This window comes from Platichthys flesus, chromosome 13 (genome assembly GCF_949316205.1).
Source record: "Platichthys flesus chromosome 13, fPlaFle2.1, whole genome shotgun sequence".
In the NCBI taxonomy this organism is placed as follows: Eukaryota; Metazoa; Chordata; class Actinopteri; order Pleuronectiformes; family Pleuronectidae; genus Platichthys; species Platichthys flesus.
In genome coordinates, this window is record NC_084957.1 from 3,661,889 (window position 1) to 3,679,400 (window position 17,512).

General features: G+C 45.0%; 1 protein-coding gene across 2 annotated transcripts; it reads right to left on the reverse strand.

Moving 5' to 3' along the window:
* Nucleotides 1-2,924: 2,924 nt before the first annotated feature.
* Nucleotides 2,925-16,980, reverse strand: LOC133966933 (insulin-like growth factor-binding protein 2-B). 2 transcript variants are annotated; one of them, XM_062402050.1, is made up of 4 exons: nucleotides 16,460-16,977; nucleotides 8,763-8,914; nucleotides 6,154-6,294; nucleotides 2,925-3,190 (listed from the first exon to the last, which is right to left on the reverse strand). In XM_062402050.1, the coding sequence occupies exons 1-4, from the start codon at nucleotides 16,821-16,823 to the stop codon at nucleotides 3,032-3,034; spliced, it is 816 nt and encodes a 271-aa protein (XP_062258034.1). In that variant the 5' UTR covers nucleotides 16,824-16,977; the 3' UTR covers nucleotides 2,925-3,031. The 2 variants fall into 2 exon arrangements, with proteins under 2 accessions (XP_062258034.1, XP_062258035.1); XM_062402051.1 differs by lacking the exon at nucleotides 2,925-3,190 and adding an exon at nucleotides 3,200-3,711 and having other exon boundaries at nucleotides 16,460-16,980.
* Between the last annotated feature and the right edge of the window lie 532 nt (nucleotides 16,981-17,512).

Below are 17,512 nucleotides of genomic sequence, written 5' to 3' on the forward strand. Positions count from 1 at the left end.
CCCATCCCCAGAGCAGTCCCCCCGCTGTGCAGAGCCCTTTCCTAATCCACGGACCTCCACACGCTGCAGAGAAGGTGCGATTCCCGTCCCCTCTGCACGGCTGTGTACACAATCATTTGATCAAACCAGAGATCGGTGTGCAGTCACAAACAAAAGCCCTGGAGACGCTCCGACTGGCCTGTACATCGATTGGCCCGCGGCTGATTATCATTAAAAGCGACTTTCAGAAATCACAGGGGGGGGTATTTCAAGACAAAAGCTTACAAATAGCATGCAGATGTTTACACTGCATAATTGGGATCTTTGCAAATCACTGCTTGGGCTCGTGTATAATAGCATCTCTCAGAGCGGTAATGGCGGTTCCTTTCATCACCGGGACGGAGATTAAAGGAGATTCAAAAGAATTTACAGGAGTCGAGAGTAAATAACACGACTTTCTCTGGGAATCCTCCGATGCTGGTGGTAGAAGACGGCAGACAAGTGACTGCTGGTTTGCATCCAAGCCCTTTCATCAGAGATGGACTTAGACCCGTAATCCCAAATGGAGGGTTCTTCAGCGCGGATCGGAAGTGACTGTGAGAATCACAACTGCATGTTAAGTAAACTAACTCAGAGCGGCTGCTGCTTTACATCCTACGAGCCAGAAGAGGAGCATCTGCAGGTACTGAACTCTGTGGTGGCTCTTCTCTGGCTTCTGTTGAATTTGAACTCATCTAAGTAACTGTAAAACATAACTTTGGAGTAGTATGAGTAATTAAAATGCAGTTATGTCACCGCAAATAGTTAAGACTGGATTAGAAAAGCACACATTGTAAATAAACACAAGACGAGGGAAACTTATTTGGAAGAGGAAATGAGGCTGAACATTAAAATACTTTGAGTCCCATCAATGCTTCAGTCCTCGGAATCCATAGAATAACTTTGATGGGTAAAACCCTGTTTAAACCAATGGACAGAACAATATGAATAAAAGTCAAATCATAATAACCAGTGATTTGAATATGGAATAAAGGTTTGAGGTTTGAATCAGCCTCTGGTTCAGTGTCAGTGCACTTGCAGTGAAAGTGTTAACGAGCACATGTGCACTTATTGCCTGCACCGTGTCACTCTCATTATATAAAGCTGAAGTCTTACCTCCTGGTTTGCTCGTGTCCCATCACATCCGTTACAGTGTGCTTTTCTGAATTGAAGGTTTTTTTTCTTCAGCTGTTCTACGTCGGTGAAACACAGTAATCTGCCTTTTACCCCCCCCCCCCCACCCCTGCTTTCAATGAATCTATTGTCTCACTTCCTGCTGACATTGGAGCACCTTGTCATTTCAACAAAGATAAAACAACAATTATTTTGTTAACATTCAACAAGTGGAGCTTCCGTGCGTCTTTGACTCAGACCCACCATCAACATATCAACGGAAGCTGCTGGATGCTAACTGAAGAAATAGTAGTCGGAAAGTAGGGCGAATCAACACAAATATACACGTGAGCGCTTTTGCACACATGCACGCACACAAACACACACACACACACAGAGAGCACGAGAGAGAGAGAGAGAGGAAAGAGAGGCGAGACAATCACTCAAGCACAGATACTAACCCATACTGTTCCAACTGCTAAACTCTCCTCAGTCCATTGTGCCTGATCGACTAAACCCGAGACAAAAGACACTTGTTTTGATTTGTCCTCTGTAGAAAGGCCGGCCTCAAATTACCAAGCACAACCAAGATAAATGTGCGCAACCAGGCCAGGCTGTCAACAATTTAAACAAACTCCGTGCCAAAAAAACACAAGCCATTAATAACACAAAAAAAATATATAAAAAAAAAAAACAACAACCTGTGCGTGTCACAAAAAGTGCACGAAGCTGTTGGAGCGTTCGTGTTTTGCACGGAATGATTAATTGCACCCTTGGACTGGCGCTCGGCTAACTGGTACACTGGCATGGTTGATGGGCTGCGTGGCCAAGGCCGCTCACGAGCCGTCTCACATGATGCTCGTTCTGGTCGGAATCCTTGAAAAGGTCCCGAACAAAGTGTTTTTTTATAGTGGAGGACCAAGCACAGGACGTTCTCAGCCTGCATCACATAAAGACTTCACACGAGCCCTCCCTGAATTAACACAGAATCTCACTCACAACAACATCCACTGGTTTATTATTTTGTGTTTTTAAAGGGATAGTTCACCGGCAAATTTAAATCCACTCATCATCTACTCACTTGCCGATGGAGGTGTGTGTGGGGGGGGGGGAAGCTCTGGAGTCTCAGGTGGATAAACAGGGCCACAGCCAAGGTGAGTCCTTCTTCAGACGTAGTAAAACAAACACAACAGACACACAACATGGCTCCTTGCTGCTCGTGCGGTCACATGCAAGTGTACGCAAGCCCCGACATTCATGTTCAACTCGAAAACAACATCATGTACAACGTGTCTGAAGTCTTAAGAACACGGATATGTAGTAAAAAATCAACAGGCCCGACAAAATACAATCATATTACACATTCATATTGCGTCTTTGTGTGTGTGTGTGTATTTGAGAGTGTATGTGTGTAAGGCTGGTTGGTTTATTCATAGACACCTTTACCTACTTAGTGTCACATTTGTCAATGTCAGCCCCCCCCCCCCCCCCCCACCCCTCCATCCTATTCCCTCTTCTTGTCAACACTTCATTTGTAACCCCCGGCAACATAAACAAACACACACACACACACAGACAAACACACACACATCAGCGTGGGCACACAAAGCAGTGATAACTATGTCGATGCCCCGCAGCAGTTTCCAGTGTTATCACTGTAATGTGTAATTCATCTTGAGTGACACAAGCAGGTGTGGGTTCACGGGAAACACTTTTAAATAAGTTAGATTAACACTGTTACATTAAAATGTTCAATAAAAAATATTCATAAACCACTGAGAGATACACCGAGCTGCTGGTTTGGGTCTTTTCACTTTATTTACATGTTGATAGAACCACACAGAGATCCTGACAGAGTTCTGAAGGAAACGTCGCCTCATGGCCTTTAGCTGAGCTTGTGTTAGTGGGAGGTGGCAGTGGTGGGCATCTCTCTGATCTCCTCCTGGAACTGGTAACAGTTGGGGTCCCCTCGGACTCTGGGCGTCGTCGGGATCTGGACCCCGGTTAACGGGTTAACGCACCAGCACTCACCCCGCTGGCCGTGGGTGGACATGTTGCACTGGGGAGAGGGAGAGAAAAACACAAACTGGACAAGTTGGAAAACACTGGAAAAAAAGGAGGGAGGGGTAAGGATGCACAGTGGGAAGCAGGGGGGGTGCACTAATGAAGCATGGCGTATGGTGGCTCAAGATGTGTGTTTGTGTGTGTGTGTGTGTGTGTGTGTGTGTGTAGCTACCGATGGCGGGGGGCCATTGGATGAGAGTGAGGGCTATGGTTTGGGTGGGACAACACTCACCCAATAACAGCCCATCCTCAGGTCATGCCCCCCAAACCACAACCCATCCCCAGCCGCACACATGCCATCACAGACACATTCACACACACAAACACACACACACACACACACAGAGGCATGCCAGTAGGCCGGCCCCCCCGCGGAGCCCCCCCTTCCACTCAGAAACGAGGTCCTAATTGAAGTGGACACAGTTTACGCTGCGCACGCGGGGCGGCTGAGAAGGAGGACGGCGGAAAGAACGAAGAGCCGGGGGCGAAGAAAAGACTTTCCATTTTCTTCCTTCGCTGCAAAAGAACAAAAAAAGTGACAGTTACAGTAATTACCGCGCGACAAGGAGGGACAACTCCAAAAGGGAGCCGAGTGTTGAGGAGGTACAGTGTTCCTCCCTGGGAACCGGGGACTCCGGTCCGAGACAATGCTGTTGTTTGTGACCAGTGATGAAAATTGGCCGAGTGGTTGAGAGCCCTGCTTTAAAGAAACTGTGGCACCTTTTCAAGTCTTCTCTTCTGCTCGACTATCCTCGTAAAAAGACCGAACGCTGGATATGTGACCTTGTTTGTCCTCCGCTGTCTGATTTCCATGGATGAGCAGAGTTCAGACTCTGGCCCCCGGTCGGAAGCTCGGCTCATTCCTCAGCTTAACGAAAGTCTTCCCATGATGGTCGCCAAACAGTTTTATTGCCTTGTAACCTTGAGCTCAGAAGCTTGTTGCCTCATTCTCGATGACAACATCTCTCACACATTCGTCTGTGTGTGTGTGTGTGTGTGTCTGTGTGTGTGTGTGTGTGTGTCTAACAACAGGCAGCGAGGGATGATGATGATGAGGAGGGTGTGAAAGTTTATGAAAAAAGAAAAAGAGGGAGGGGGTGGCTGTGTGCAGAGTGGTGGCAGGAGGGAGGGGTGGATGTTTTGCCAGGAAGATTTTGCCAGGGCGATACATGAGAATTCAGAGTGTGTGTCTGTGTGTGTGTGCATGTACGTGTGTGTGTGTGTGAGAGAGAGTGACTCAGACTGAAAGCACAGAGGGGAAATCCAAGGAAGAGCTGCACCTAATGATATGTACAGTGTGTGTCAGTGTGTGGGTGAGCCGAGCGCAGAGAGAGGTCAAGAGAAAGAGGAAAAAGAAAGAGCCAACTTTAAATGTGTTACACGTGTAGACAACGAGGATCTTCAACACAACTGCTCACAACAAAACCAGTTTCCTTTTTATTAAAGTCACTGGTACTACTCACAACAACTACCAGAACAACCTGATGACATCTGCAACCACTCTGGGCTCTGGTTTCACTTCATCATGAACCAGTAAGACACCAGTGAGCTCCACGGGCCCACGAGTGATGTCACAGCAGGTGCTTTGTCTTGGACATCGGATGGAAAACACCTGCTGTGACATCACGGACTAGAGGTGTGGCCAGCACCGTGACATTTGGGGAAGTTCCCGCCCATAGTGAGCAGCCAATCGTTTTTTTTCCGTCCGTGTGATTCATTATTCATTTTTTTTTTATTTTGAAAGAGGATGTGATACGGATCATCCATCATCTGGAGCTGGATCTGAATTACAAGTTTTTCCAGTGGCCTGCAGCATTCAGGTTCAGAAGCCAAATGTTTCTGGATTACTAGATGTGCTCTAGCTGCCGTGTTGCAAAAAGTCCACCACTGACATCGGGGAATTCTAAACAGAGTTTGGTGAATTTGTCACGGCGGCAGGATTTCTGTCTCAGGAAGCTGGGGGTGTGGGACAATGTAGTCAGAGCTCCGGTTGAGAAATTGATAGGCTTTGTTTTTTGTTTATTTGCTCAGTAGTGATGTGGTGTTGCTTTGGGGTTTCTCTGGAAAACTTTGGGAATGAAAAAGTTCTGAAGGTCTCTGTGATGCACGTCTGCACAACGAGTACTGGGAGTAACCTTCTTTTTTTTGATACATGAATTCATCTTAGTCACAAGTAGAGACAGACAAGCAACACAATTATAATCTGTGGTGTGTTAAAAACCAGTATCAGCTTCCATGGAAAGAGCAAAGTCAATTGAGCTCCCCCACTTTAGCTGCTGGTCAGACCCAAACCTCCAGGAGGAACAGGGACGTTTTCAGAATGTCTCTCCAGGTCCTCCAACAGATTCTGTATCGTGCTGAGTTCGGGTTCTAGAGGATTTTTCTGACTTTCAACTCATCCTACTTCTTCAATGCTTAGAGTCTCTGTCCTACTGAGCCTCAGCTGGCTGAAGGCCACCCGGATGTTCTCCTGTGTGATACCTTCACAGACTCTGGAAGTCATTTTTCCCCTCAGAGCTGTTCGGACCCAGAGGAGCAGCTCCAGCTCTCGATGCTCCCTCCACCCTGCCTCGCTGCTGGGATGATGTGCTCACATCGGTATGCGTTGCCCTTTTCACACCATGTGCCGCATGTTCTTCCCAAACACTTCGGTTTCAGCCAGTCACCGTTTCAGTCCAAGAAACATTTTCCCACATTCTATTTCAATTTGTTAAGTCTTCCTCTTGCAGCTCGGGGAAAGTTTATTATTTATTGTATTTTAATTTTATGGCGTATTTCCCAGTTTTGTTTGACAGGTTAATACACCAAATACTAAATTGTTCTCTGTATCAGGGGAGAATTGTGTTTCCCCTTTGACTCAGTGGTGTCTATTGTCCCTTATGCAGCTCCCACTAAACAGCTGACTCGACAAACAGAGCTGGTTTGTGTGGTGGGACCAGTGCACTGACCGGGGCTCACCTGTTTGAGGTTGTACAGTCCGTGTCTGTCGCAGTTTGGGAACTTGAGCCCGTACAGGTCCTCCAGCGGGCCTCTGTTGTCCTCAGAGGTCATTTTGGAGATCTCCTCCAAGACCATGTCCAGCTCCTGCTGACAGGCGCTCTGAGGGGACGGGACAGAGAGGGGACAGTTATTCACACTGAAGACGACCGCGGCTCCTGTCCTCGGCCACTAGGGGCAGATTCACAAACACGGTCAGAGGGGAAAATAACTAAAACTAAAGGTAAGAAATACTTTAAGACAAAACAACGGCAGAATACAATGCTTCTGTCCCAAATATAAACATTTACAGTGGAGTGGAACATGAGTGGCTATACCATGTAACTCAGGAAGTGGGCACACACACACACACACTCACACACAGACACACACACACAGTGTACCAGTCTGCCAGTGGGATCAGAGGGGTCCAGTCTTATGATTAATGGCTGAGGATGAGAAAGAGGAGCAGGAGGAGGCGCAGTCTGCCACGAACCTTATCAGAGATCTGAACATATGGATGAATGGTATTCTCTCCTTCTCACTGGGACTCTATCTCTCTCTCTCTCTCTCTCTCTCTCTCTCTTACACTCTCTGTCTCTCAGGTTTTGACTCCTTGCTTCTCTCTGTCTCTTATAATAAAGAGCCACATTAATCCACTGCTCAGGATCTGCTTCCTGGCTCCCATACATGTGAGGTATCACTTTCACAAACAAAATGGAAAGGCCCTGGATCCAGTTTGAGGCGTTAAGGATATAAATCAAATATTTATCAGCATGGTTCAACGGTACAAGAAGCTGCTGGGCTGAGATGATGGACAGGCCACAGAGGTTCTGGTGACATCACTTCTTCTCAAACAAAGACTTTCCAAGAAAAAATTATCCAAGTCAAGTATTAATTTACCAAAATAACCGAATTAATGCACAGACAAGTACAACAAACAAAACATATTGTAATATAGAGGTGACAAAATGGGCATTACAATACAATTGTATAAGAAAATAGAAGTTGAAGTGACCTAAAAAGTTAGAGTGACCTACATAATAGAAGTTTGTGCACTTTATCATAACTGAAAAACAGTTTTTGCTGCTTTATTAATGTTGAACATCTTGCAGATGGAACATTTACTGTTTTATACTTTAATGACACTTCTCTTAAATGCAATGAAAACATTTTGTCAGCAGAACCTGTGGTCCTTGTTGTTGCCTGATGACACAGATCATACTTGAGTGTCAGAGTTTAGTTAAAAAACAAAGTGTGTTGGTTGATGGTTCCACTTCAGACGAGACGACGTGTTTACATGAAAACATCAACGTGATGCAAAAAGAGGTTTTAGCTGAAAAACAATCTGAATGTTTTAGAGGTATTCATGTTGCAAAAGTGACGCGACCCCGGCTCTGACAGCGAGGAATGCGCTCGGCAGTGTTTGACCTCACATGGCCACCCACACCGAGGAGCATCCATGCTTAACACCAGCTGTCTGAACATCCCCCCCCCGCCTGCCCAGCTGCACAACTCCATCTCCTGCATTCTCTCTTTTGTTGCTTCTAATGATCTTTACTATTGTTTTGGACTCGTCGGCTCGTGAGTTCTCCTTGTTTTGTTTGGTTTTGTTTTGCCGCAGACGGAGGGAGTTAAGTGAGGGAGAAAATCAGGGAAATGCATATCATTGTTCGTGCACGTCGAGATGCATGTGGGCCTCCTCGGCGCGTCCAAGCTCATTTGCATGAAACAGAAAGAATATCTGTGTGTCTACGCCGAAAACCATAAAGGAGGTTCCAGGAACTGTTATTATTTTTGCGAGGCTGCCTTTGAGACTGTGAAATTGTCGGGGGGGAATGTGAGATCTACTGTATAGACTGTACCGAGCTGCCAGCACAAACTCCATTGTGGAGCAGGAACAACATCTCTTCTCATCATGAGGATGCTCATTATGTGCAGCTACTCAAGCTAAGACTCCGGCTGAATGCGGCTCGACATAATTAGAAAGCTGTCAACAAATTCTCAGAAGTAGATATAAATATATGTGTGTGTGTGTGTCTGTGTGTGTTTGTGTAGTTAGTATTTCAGATTCTGACTTTTATAGCCAAATGATCTGATTTTCAGTGTATTTTCATAAATTCTTGAATAACTTACAAGATTCTGCTCAACAATTGGATGCAACAATAACATTAAACACAACAGTCGCACAAATGTGTTCTCTTAACCTTGTCTTTTGCTAAAATGAGGGTAAAGTCGTGGAGTTGGGTGAATATAGGGCCTCAGTACGGTTAGACTGAGTCTCCAAGGATGAATTCAAGTGCATAAGAAGTGGTAAAAAATGATGACAAGTGTGTGTCTGTGCACATCAACATGTCTGAATGGACGTGTGCCCAGAGGAGGGCAGTGTTGTACCACCGCTGCTCACACAGCACGTGGGAGGAACTGAGGCTTTTACTGCACTTTGCCATTTACTGTCAAACTGGGGACAAAAGTTCATAGAACATCAACTTCCACTAAACCCTCCAGTGCCTATGACATCTATTTGTGAGGAGATGATTCCCTGTGTAGTGTAGTGTCCCTCATGGAGGTCTGTAGGCCTGAGTCCTGACCTGAGACACTCTCGGGGGCCGCGGGTCCACCAGCGGATTTATCCTCATCTTGGATTTGCGCTCGTTCATGTGCTGCTTCCTGGCCGACTCCTGCCAGCTCCAGGCATCTATGGCCGGCCTCTTGGTGAGTGGGTTCTCCGTCCCGTGCACCTCTGCATAGAGTAAACACACAAATATTTAAAAAAAGTCAGACATATACGAAAACATCTGCCTCCGTGGAAACACACCGGGTCCGGAGCTTTTCAAGGCCATGTCAGCGTTTCTGATTTTAATCCCTGTGTGACATTCGATAATTGCAGGTTCCTAGAAATCCTCCTTCAGAGTCTGTTTTCTGAGCATGACAGTAATCTGTATCCTGCTTCTAGGTATGTATTTAATTGGCAGATGTTGTACACACCCACACCTACACACACCCACACACACACAGACACACACAGACTATCACACACACACACAGACACATTCTCTACATTTACCTATTCTTTAATCACAAGCTTGCTATTAAAAGTAAATATTTTTCTAATAACAGGCCTTTTCCCTTTTATAAGCCATTTTAATCCTGGAATTAGAAGACAAAGCCGCGCTGTGTCCTCAGGGCATCCTGTGTCCCTCATACCTCACCTCACACTGGACAGTCAGGCGTTGCAATGTGTGTTATTACTGTGGTGATTGTGTGAACAGAGCTGCCGGGATCTCTTCTACATCCAGATCACTCAGGTTTATAACATTATGAGATCCAGCCACTTGCATCTCAGATTTGTGTTTCAAGTACTTATTTTGAATGCATGTATCATAAGTACCGCCCATCCCTGTGTTTCGTTATAGTTTGTCTCTTTCAGGATTTAAACTGGGAGGAGCAAAGGGGGATCAGTCTTACTGGGAGCACCTGGCCAGTGTTGCTGGTTATAAAAGCAGACCCTTCAGTTGTCAGTGACTCCCCCCCCCCCCCCCCCCCACGCAACCAATGATGCCTGCACTGTTTGTTTTTGTTACTTCATTTCCGCACCACAACAACGCACCGTACATCCGTCAACACACTGTCACACACCACTGATGCTGATCAACACCCCCCCCCCCCCATGATTACACTGATTGTTGAATCCGCTTGATTTCTATTTCATTACTTAAAATAACAGATCCATCCCTAACACACAGAAACACAAACTAAAACAAAGCAATGTTACATTTGTGTTATTGTTTCCCTTAAGTTTTGTAACGTGAATATTTACATTTGATTCTCTCGAAACACACTCACTGATTCATTGTGCTTCTAACAATGTCGTTTATAATTAATGATGATAATGCACTCAAAGCTTGGAAGGAAATCCCAAGGCAGACAGAGACAGCTTCGTACTACAGGTTATCAGAAAGCACCAATGTTATAAAAACAATAATATCCTGGTGAACTTGGTTACACTTTCTTCAAAGTACAAGTTCCAGGTCTTTACTCATTTCCAGACTCATGATGAAACGTGTCAGATGAAGATTTTCTTGCTGAGTAAAGATTTTTTTGTGGGGGTAGGGAAATAACCTGTGTGTGTGTGTGTGTGTGTGTGTGTGTGTGCGTGTGTGTGTATAATTAGCACTGTCAAAACCTGGGGATTGTAACTCATTCCCGAGAGAGAAAGGCCCTCCAGCAAATCTCCAGAGCTGCGTACACAAACTATGACTCTGACTCTTCTGTGCGTGTTCACCTGTGAAAACAGTGAGATGGAGATTTGTCTGTTTTGTCGCACGTGAAGTGAAACATGAGTTTCAGTTCACATTCTGCCACGTGTTTAACACTAGGTGAGTTTGGCTCTACAACAAAAAAGGTCTGTCATGTCGTTTGTAAGTCAAATTTGCTGTTGAGTTTAGAAGATGTCATTTGTTTTCAGTGAAGTTTAAATATCCACAATTTAGAAATGTCTGCACTGGTAGAAATCACTTGTCCTTAAAAAATGTTCTTGTTATTATCTTGTTTATGAAACATCCTTCAAAATTTTCTTCAAACTTCAAGAGAAAGAAATTGTAGACCCAATCAAAGTAACCCTTTGTACCTGGTGCCGACTTCAGGAGGTCAATATGTTCCATTTTCAAAAATGTATTTGATTTTAACAATTGCTTTTTATTTTCAATATATTTTTGGCCATCGATTCCTCTATAGGTTTCTGTGTGTAAGCTGCGCTCGAGTCTGTGATGTCACAATGTGTCCAGAGCTGCTTTCACACACTATGACACCAACTGAAATGATTCTGTGCATGTTCCCGCGCGTCTGTGCACGTAGACTCCAGTGCACATTCTCCCAGGTGTTAACATGTTAACCTAAGTAATTACGGCTTATCCACTGCAACAGAAACTGTCGTACATGTCACGTTAAGCCTTCAGCTCTTATTGTGGCAGCTCTGCTCGTGAGTTAGGAAGTTGTTTTTGTTTTTTTCAGTGCACTTTTGGATTGTTTCAAACAAATGTGGCCACAAAGGGTCTCGAAGTAGAAATGACCTAATGTTGCTGGCAGCAAGGTCCCTGCATGTGAAGACATCTCAATCGAAGCCATGTTGGGGCGGCTGTGGCTCAGCGGGTAAGAATGAGAGAAATCAAAGCAGCTGGAGACATATAAACTGGTTTATTCAGGTGATATCCAGGTTTACTGGGAATCCTTCGTGCCTGATTATGTGTTGGATGAGATATTTCTCTGTGGGAAGAAAACACCGGACTGTCGGATCGTCAAGGCAGATTTCACGCTGACTGAAAATCATAACATCCTTGTTTATACCTTGTTCTTCCTTGTTTAAGAGCTGAGGATTTAAGTAAATTGACTGTAATCACTGCAGATTGTCGGCTATGGTTAAACGTGATAACTCTGTTTGAGCCTGCAAGCCTAGAATCATGGTTAAGTTGTGTTAAGTTGCGTTCATAAAAACTGAAAGAATCTCCCATGTAGTCTGATGCAAGAGACAGTTTGACAGCTTTTCATTTTAGCCTGGTTGTATATGGGATAAAGTGGTTTATATGATGAGGCAACAGAAAGTGTTGTATTGTTGTCAAGCGAACCGCGATGTAAATATAGACGGACTGTAAAGGGGTTTCTATAGTTGTGTTGAAGACCTTGTTTTCTATAGACAACTAGACAAACCCATGACGGCATGTTTCACGGAGAAGAGAAAACACGTCTTAAGCCAACAGCTGTCATCTGCATATACTCTGTTGTTGATTCTCTCTTCAGCTCCATAGAAACTACCTGTCTGGAGCTGCTGGGAGCGCTGGCGCTAAGTGTTGCCTTTGAGCAACGCTTTCACGGCTCTCTCACAGCACCGGCATGAGTAATGTCTTTCCACGGTTGCGTAGCATTAATGTATTTGCCCTGTTATCTTATACGCTGGAGCTGCGCCTCACACAATCCACCGAAAGTGGCCTCGGAGAACGTCAACCCATTGTCAGCGCAGAGGACTCGTCTCTAAAGGCTCGACCACTTCAAACGCTGCTCTGCTGGCAACTGTACACACAGAAACGGAATAATGCAGATTTCAGCCAGAGATTCCCCTCAAACCTTTCTCACTGTTACGGTTTCTTTCAACTCTTCATGTTTCTATGCTTCCATGTGGCCGGCTGTGTGTGTCTGTGTGTGTGTGTGTGTGTTTGTGTGTGTGTGATCTGAACAAAAGGAAGCCGCCTTTGTAGTTTAAAGAGACAACTGTTGCCAAGTGGCACCACTACAGTGTTCGTCAGACTGGAAAAGTTTACTCTAAAGTCAAGGTGACGAACTTTCACAAAACTACACAAGTTTTATTTCTCCATAAAGAATATATATAATTATAAATATATAATTATATATGAATGAACATTTTTGTAAATTGTAATCTGAACTTGTAAAAGGAGTGTGTTGAGTCAAAGTATAAGTACCTCCTAATTGTACAGAGTAATTGAGTAAATGTACTTCAGCCATTCTTTACTCATGTATCTGATCTGACATTGTTATCATATCATAAATGATGTGACTTTTCAACACAAGCTGTTAGGCTTCCTGTTTACCGAGGCCAAGGCTCCAGTCAGGATGTGGATCTATACCTGAGCTGCTGTTGGATTTGAGCAGTGGTTTAAGCCAGAGTCAGGAAGCACAATATGAGCATCCAGCAGGAGGACAAGAGCCGCAGGATGAACAGACTAAAGTCATTCTGGTTACAAGACAAGGCTGTGGACGACTTAGGACACAAAACAGGACAACAAGAAGTTAGCTGAGAGCCGGAAGGAGGAACATTTGTATTTCAGTGGCCGAATCCCTACAGACAAGTGAGAGAGCTGCTTCATCGAACCAACGGACCCCACAAGAGAGCGCTCATGCTCCACAGATAGCAGAGCATCCAGCAGAGCATCCAGCAGAGCATCCAGCAGAGCAGCCAGAAGGGGTCCAGGGCACCACGAGAGCCAGGAGCCAGCACTGAGCTCAGAGAGAGGCTACAGGCAGTCAGAACTTCAGGAGGAGAAGTCAGAGGTGGTCCACCATCAGACCTCCACACCCCCAGTACATAAGGGGCAGACTACCTCCTCTATCAGTTCTGAATATAGACAACTGGATTTATATTGAATTCCCTGAAAGGCCAGTTGTACTTCTGAACCTTTTTTTCCGAACTTTAAATCCTTCCAGTTGTCACTTCAGACTGCCCCACTCCCCAGTCACCTGCTGGCGTTTCCCATTCCCTCATTCCCTCATTCCCTCATTCCCTCATTCCCTCTCCAGTTTACAGAACGTTTGGATCACGATCGTGACCTCCTCTGTGTTTTCTGGATTTTGCCTCAGCTCTGCCCTTTGACCTTTGTTTCCCTGCTTTTGCTTGGATTTGTGTCGCCCTGTAGAAATTACAAGTTCAGACTCTTGACTTCTCCTGCTGCCTCTTGGCTGCCTCCTCGGAGACCCGTGACACATTTGGATAAAATGCCAGATTGGTTTTGGACTGTGCACTTTCAACGTGTCAACTCGCCAAAGTCCCTGTCAAACTGCTTCCAGGTCTGGAGTCCATGGCAACATTACATGGTCAACATCATAAATAATAATCATTTCAGAATAGAAGCACTGAGCCGGAGATTCTTACCTTAAATCTGGCTTCTAGGTTTTTTTAACTTTCAGTGAATACATTTTTAAACAAGCTTATTACTGCTCTCTCACTTCTGAGGGTTACTTTTTCCTCTGACAGTTGTGTAGTGTACTTGGATATAATTTAAAACATTAAAAAGAAGAACAAATATAAGAAGTCATAACCAGTGGAGATCCCTGAGACAGACATGGAGCAGAGTCCCTGATATTCAAACTACTACAAGTGCAATTTCCCCTCTCTCACTAACAGTGGCTCTATCCACAAATATGTAAATGTTATTGTTAATACAAATTTCAAGTGTTGGATTTAAAGACACCAAATGATATTCACACTGATAGACGGACAGAGACTTGTGGAAATAAAGGCAAATTGGGGATCAGTATCTTGCCCAAAGGCACTAAGGCAAGCGGAATGGGAAAAACTGGGAACTAACCTCCAAAACGCTGGTAAGACGACAACCCGCTCTACCCCCTGAGCCACAGCTACAGTATGGACCCAGAGTGACTGATGAGCTGTTCATGTTGATTAATGAAACATCCATGTCACTGACAGATGCTCCACAACCATGGATCTGACTTCAATGCCTCGTGAGAGGTTCATTTCCAGTTCATCCTCTTTGTCCAGGACTCGAGGGAAGAGAAACGTTCAGATTCTTTTGGGGATTTCGGCTCAAACTTGTCACCAGGCTGAAACCTCGGTGAACCGTGACGGAGAGTCCACTCCCATTACAAAAATAGCTGAACTGGAAACACTGCAGAGGATGTGCCACATGTTCAGATTGGAAGAACCAAAGCCATGGATTTCTAAACATCAGCGTTGCCGTTCCCTGTCACATTTGCCATGTGGAAATTGGTAGAAGCACAGGAGGTGGAGTGGGAGCGGAGGTGGTAAACGCTACGTCAATGACATCAGCAGAGTGAAAGCACAAAACGATGTCAAAATGTGAAAGACGATGTGACGTGTGCGAGCTGCGGTGGTTCGTCTGAACTCTGGACTCTGTTTTCTCAGGCTTCGATGTTGTTTACTTCAGCTCGGCGAGGATCTTTCCATCTGAACTCAGCATCACACCGATTAACCACAACAGAGCTCCAGAAAAATGAAAGTCAAAATGTGCATTTTAATAGGTACAAAGGAGGCAGATGTCGACATCTGACGGCCGGCGCAGTTACTCACGCTGGAGAAGCCAAACACAACACCGTGAACCGAGGGCAAACCGCACGTTCCACTGACACTCGCTGTCGGCTTTCTCTTCATGTGCTCGAAACTGGTTTGATCAGCGAAGACGGTAAATCTGACTGGAGAGCACCGACGGGTCCATCGGGCTCAGCTGAATATACTGAGGATGGAACACGGCCTGTTTTTACAAAGCCTCTCCCACCAGAACCCTCGGAGTCTGTGGTGACTCAAACCAAATGAAGATTCGTCACCTCTGCTCGTTTTCAAGTCAGCAAATACTCAAAGCATGGTCCTTATGGAGGACAGGAGAAGAGATATGAGAAGGAAACTTAGTCTGATTCAAGAACTATGATTGCCATGCACACCTGCAGCTTCTCCCGACACCTTCCTGAAGAGAATCTGTAGTGTGAGTAACCCCTCATCAAAATGAGAAGCTCCCGATAGCAGAGCTCTGAGGATCCGTGGGTCACACACATGCTACGGGTTCAGCGTAAGGATACCGCTTGTTTGCTCCGACAGATGTGGGCCTCCCGCCGTCTGCCAAACACATCGCATATGTCAACATTCATTTTCAGGGAATCAATAGAGACCCTTTCACCCGACTGTAACTGTAACGTGGGAGAGCAAAGAGAAAACATGTCCGTGTCCCCGGCAGGATTTCTGGGTCACTTCTGTGGAGTGCTTGTTGTGAACGAACGTGTTTGATGTAGACGACACAAAACAGAGTCCTGCAGTGAGATAGATTGTTTAGACTCGGTGGGAAACTTCCTTATTCTAATTGATTGACCTTCATAACCAAATATGATGACGGGTCAAAACTGGCTTGTCTGTGTTCAATTACAGAATAAAAGCACCTGGCAGAGGACAAGTCGCACAATCTATTAAAGAGGCTTCAACAGATACAGCTCTGCAGTGTAACATCACACACTTTTAAAGAGTAACACTATACCATGACCTCAAACACACTTTGATGTTCATCCTTTCATCAACAGTAACTTGCATTGTAACTAAAAGAGTGAAGACAAGTCATAACAGGTTTGACATCAATTTACGTTATTTATTTTTGTTTATATTAACGATAAAGGCCTAAATGTACTTTGACAGTACCCGACAGTGAGAGTTTTTTAATTATAGAAACCATATGAGTTGCATTTGGTTGATTTTAGGTGGGGAAAGAAAGTAAACATCAATACAAAGACTTAAAGGTTCAGTGTGCATAATGTAGTGACATCTAGTGGTGAAGTTGCATGTTGCAGCTGAATATCCCTCATGGGCGGTGACAAGATGTCGTCCTTCTAGCTCTGTTTTGATCTAGATAGAGTCTGTGGGTCATGAGGCCTAAACAGTGAACTAAAAGAGACTTGAATACACAACACAGAGTAATTTGATCCATTATTAGTATATGAACAATTGGAGTCCCTGTGTTGCTCTCAGGAGGAAGAAACTCACCATTTGTTGCTGCCTGGTTGTTCAGACTTGTCGTGACATCTACTTCCACCTGATGTCCACATCGACCTAAACCCTGGATGAGCTGCTGCAGAGGAAAGTCGGCCCCCGAGCTCGGGTAGCACCTCAGGCCCCCGGAGCAGCGCGGCGTGTAGACCCCACACAGCTCCCCCTCCACCCGGGCACACATCGGACAGCAGCCGCAGCCCGGCTCCCGCACTATTTCTGTACATAGAGGCGTGACTTTGGGACACGCCGCCAAGCGCTCCGCGGTGCAGCTCGGACATCGGAAGGCCAAATCCCCGAGTAAGATCCCAGGCAAGGCCAAGTATGTGAACAGCAGCCCGTACGTGACATATATCAGCATTTTCTAACAACAGCTGGGTTTGTTGACCAGTGAAATCCAAAAAATGACCCTTGGAAGGAAACAGTCTGAAGCATCAGAACCTGGATGTCAGTAGGTAAACACTCTGATGCCAGTGACAGGGTCCTATCTGCTCCCATGTTACCTGCTGACTGACAAACATCAGAGTCCACAGCCAGACTCTCCTGGGTGAGAGTTTGTGGTTTGGGTTTATTTGTATGTTCCAGATAAAAGCATGTTATCCCCTTATTGCCTGGATTAATTTCCAATTATATATAAAAAAAAGATTATTGGTGTTTTTGGCTGTCATACAGATACTAAATTAAGTGGAGATTGTTAATTTCAATATAGCATATACATAAGATATAAATTTAGGTATGAGGCAAATTAGGCAAATTAGAGACATTAGGCATAATGGGGCATAACCTAAATTTAACAAATTTTGATATGTAGATCATTATATTGATCCTGCTTTTGCTTGAAATTGAATAGTATATATTTTCCACTCCAACCACTAGATGGCGGCAGCGTGCATCCAATACCTTCCTTGGTATGTGTAGTATTTGCACCATCAGGCACAATCGGCACCTCGGAGGCATTAAGACCGGAATGGGGTTTGAAGCAAATTTGCGAAATTCGTCTACAAGGGGTTAATCCATGTTTAATAAAACTGCATTGGAAAATATGCAGTG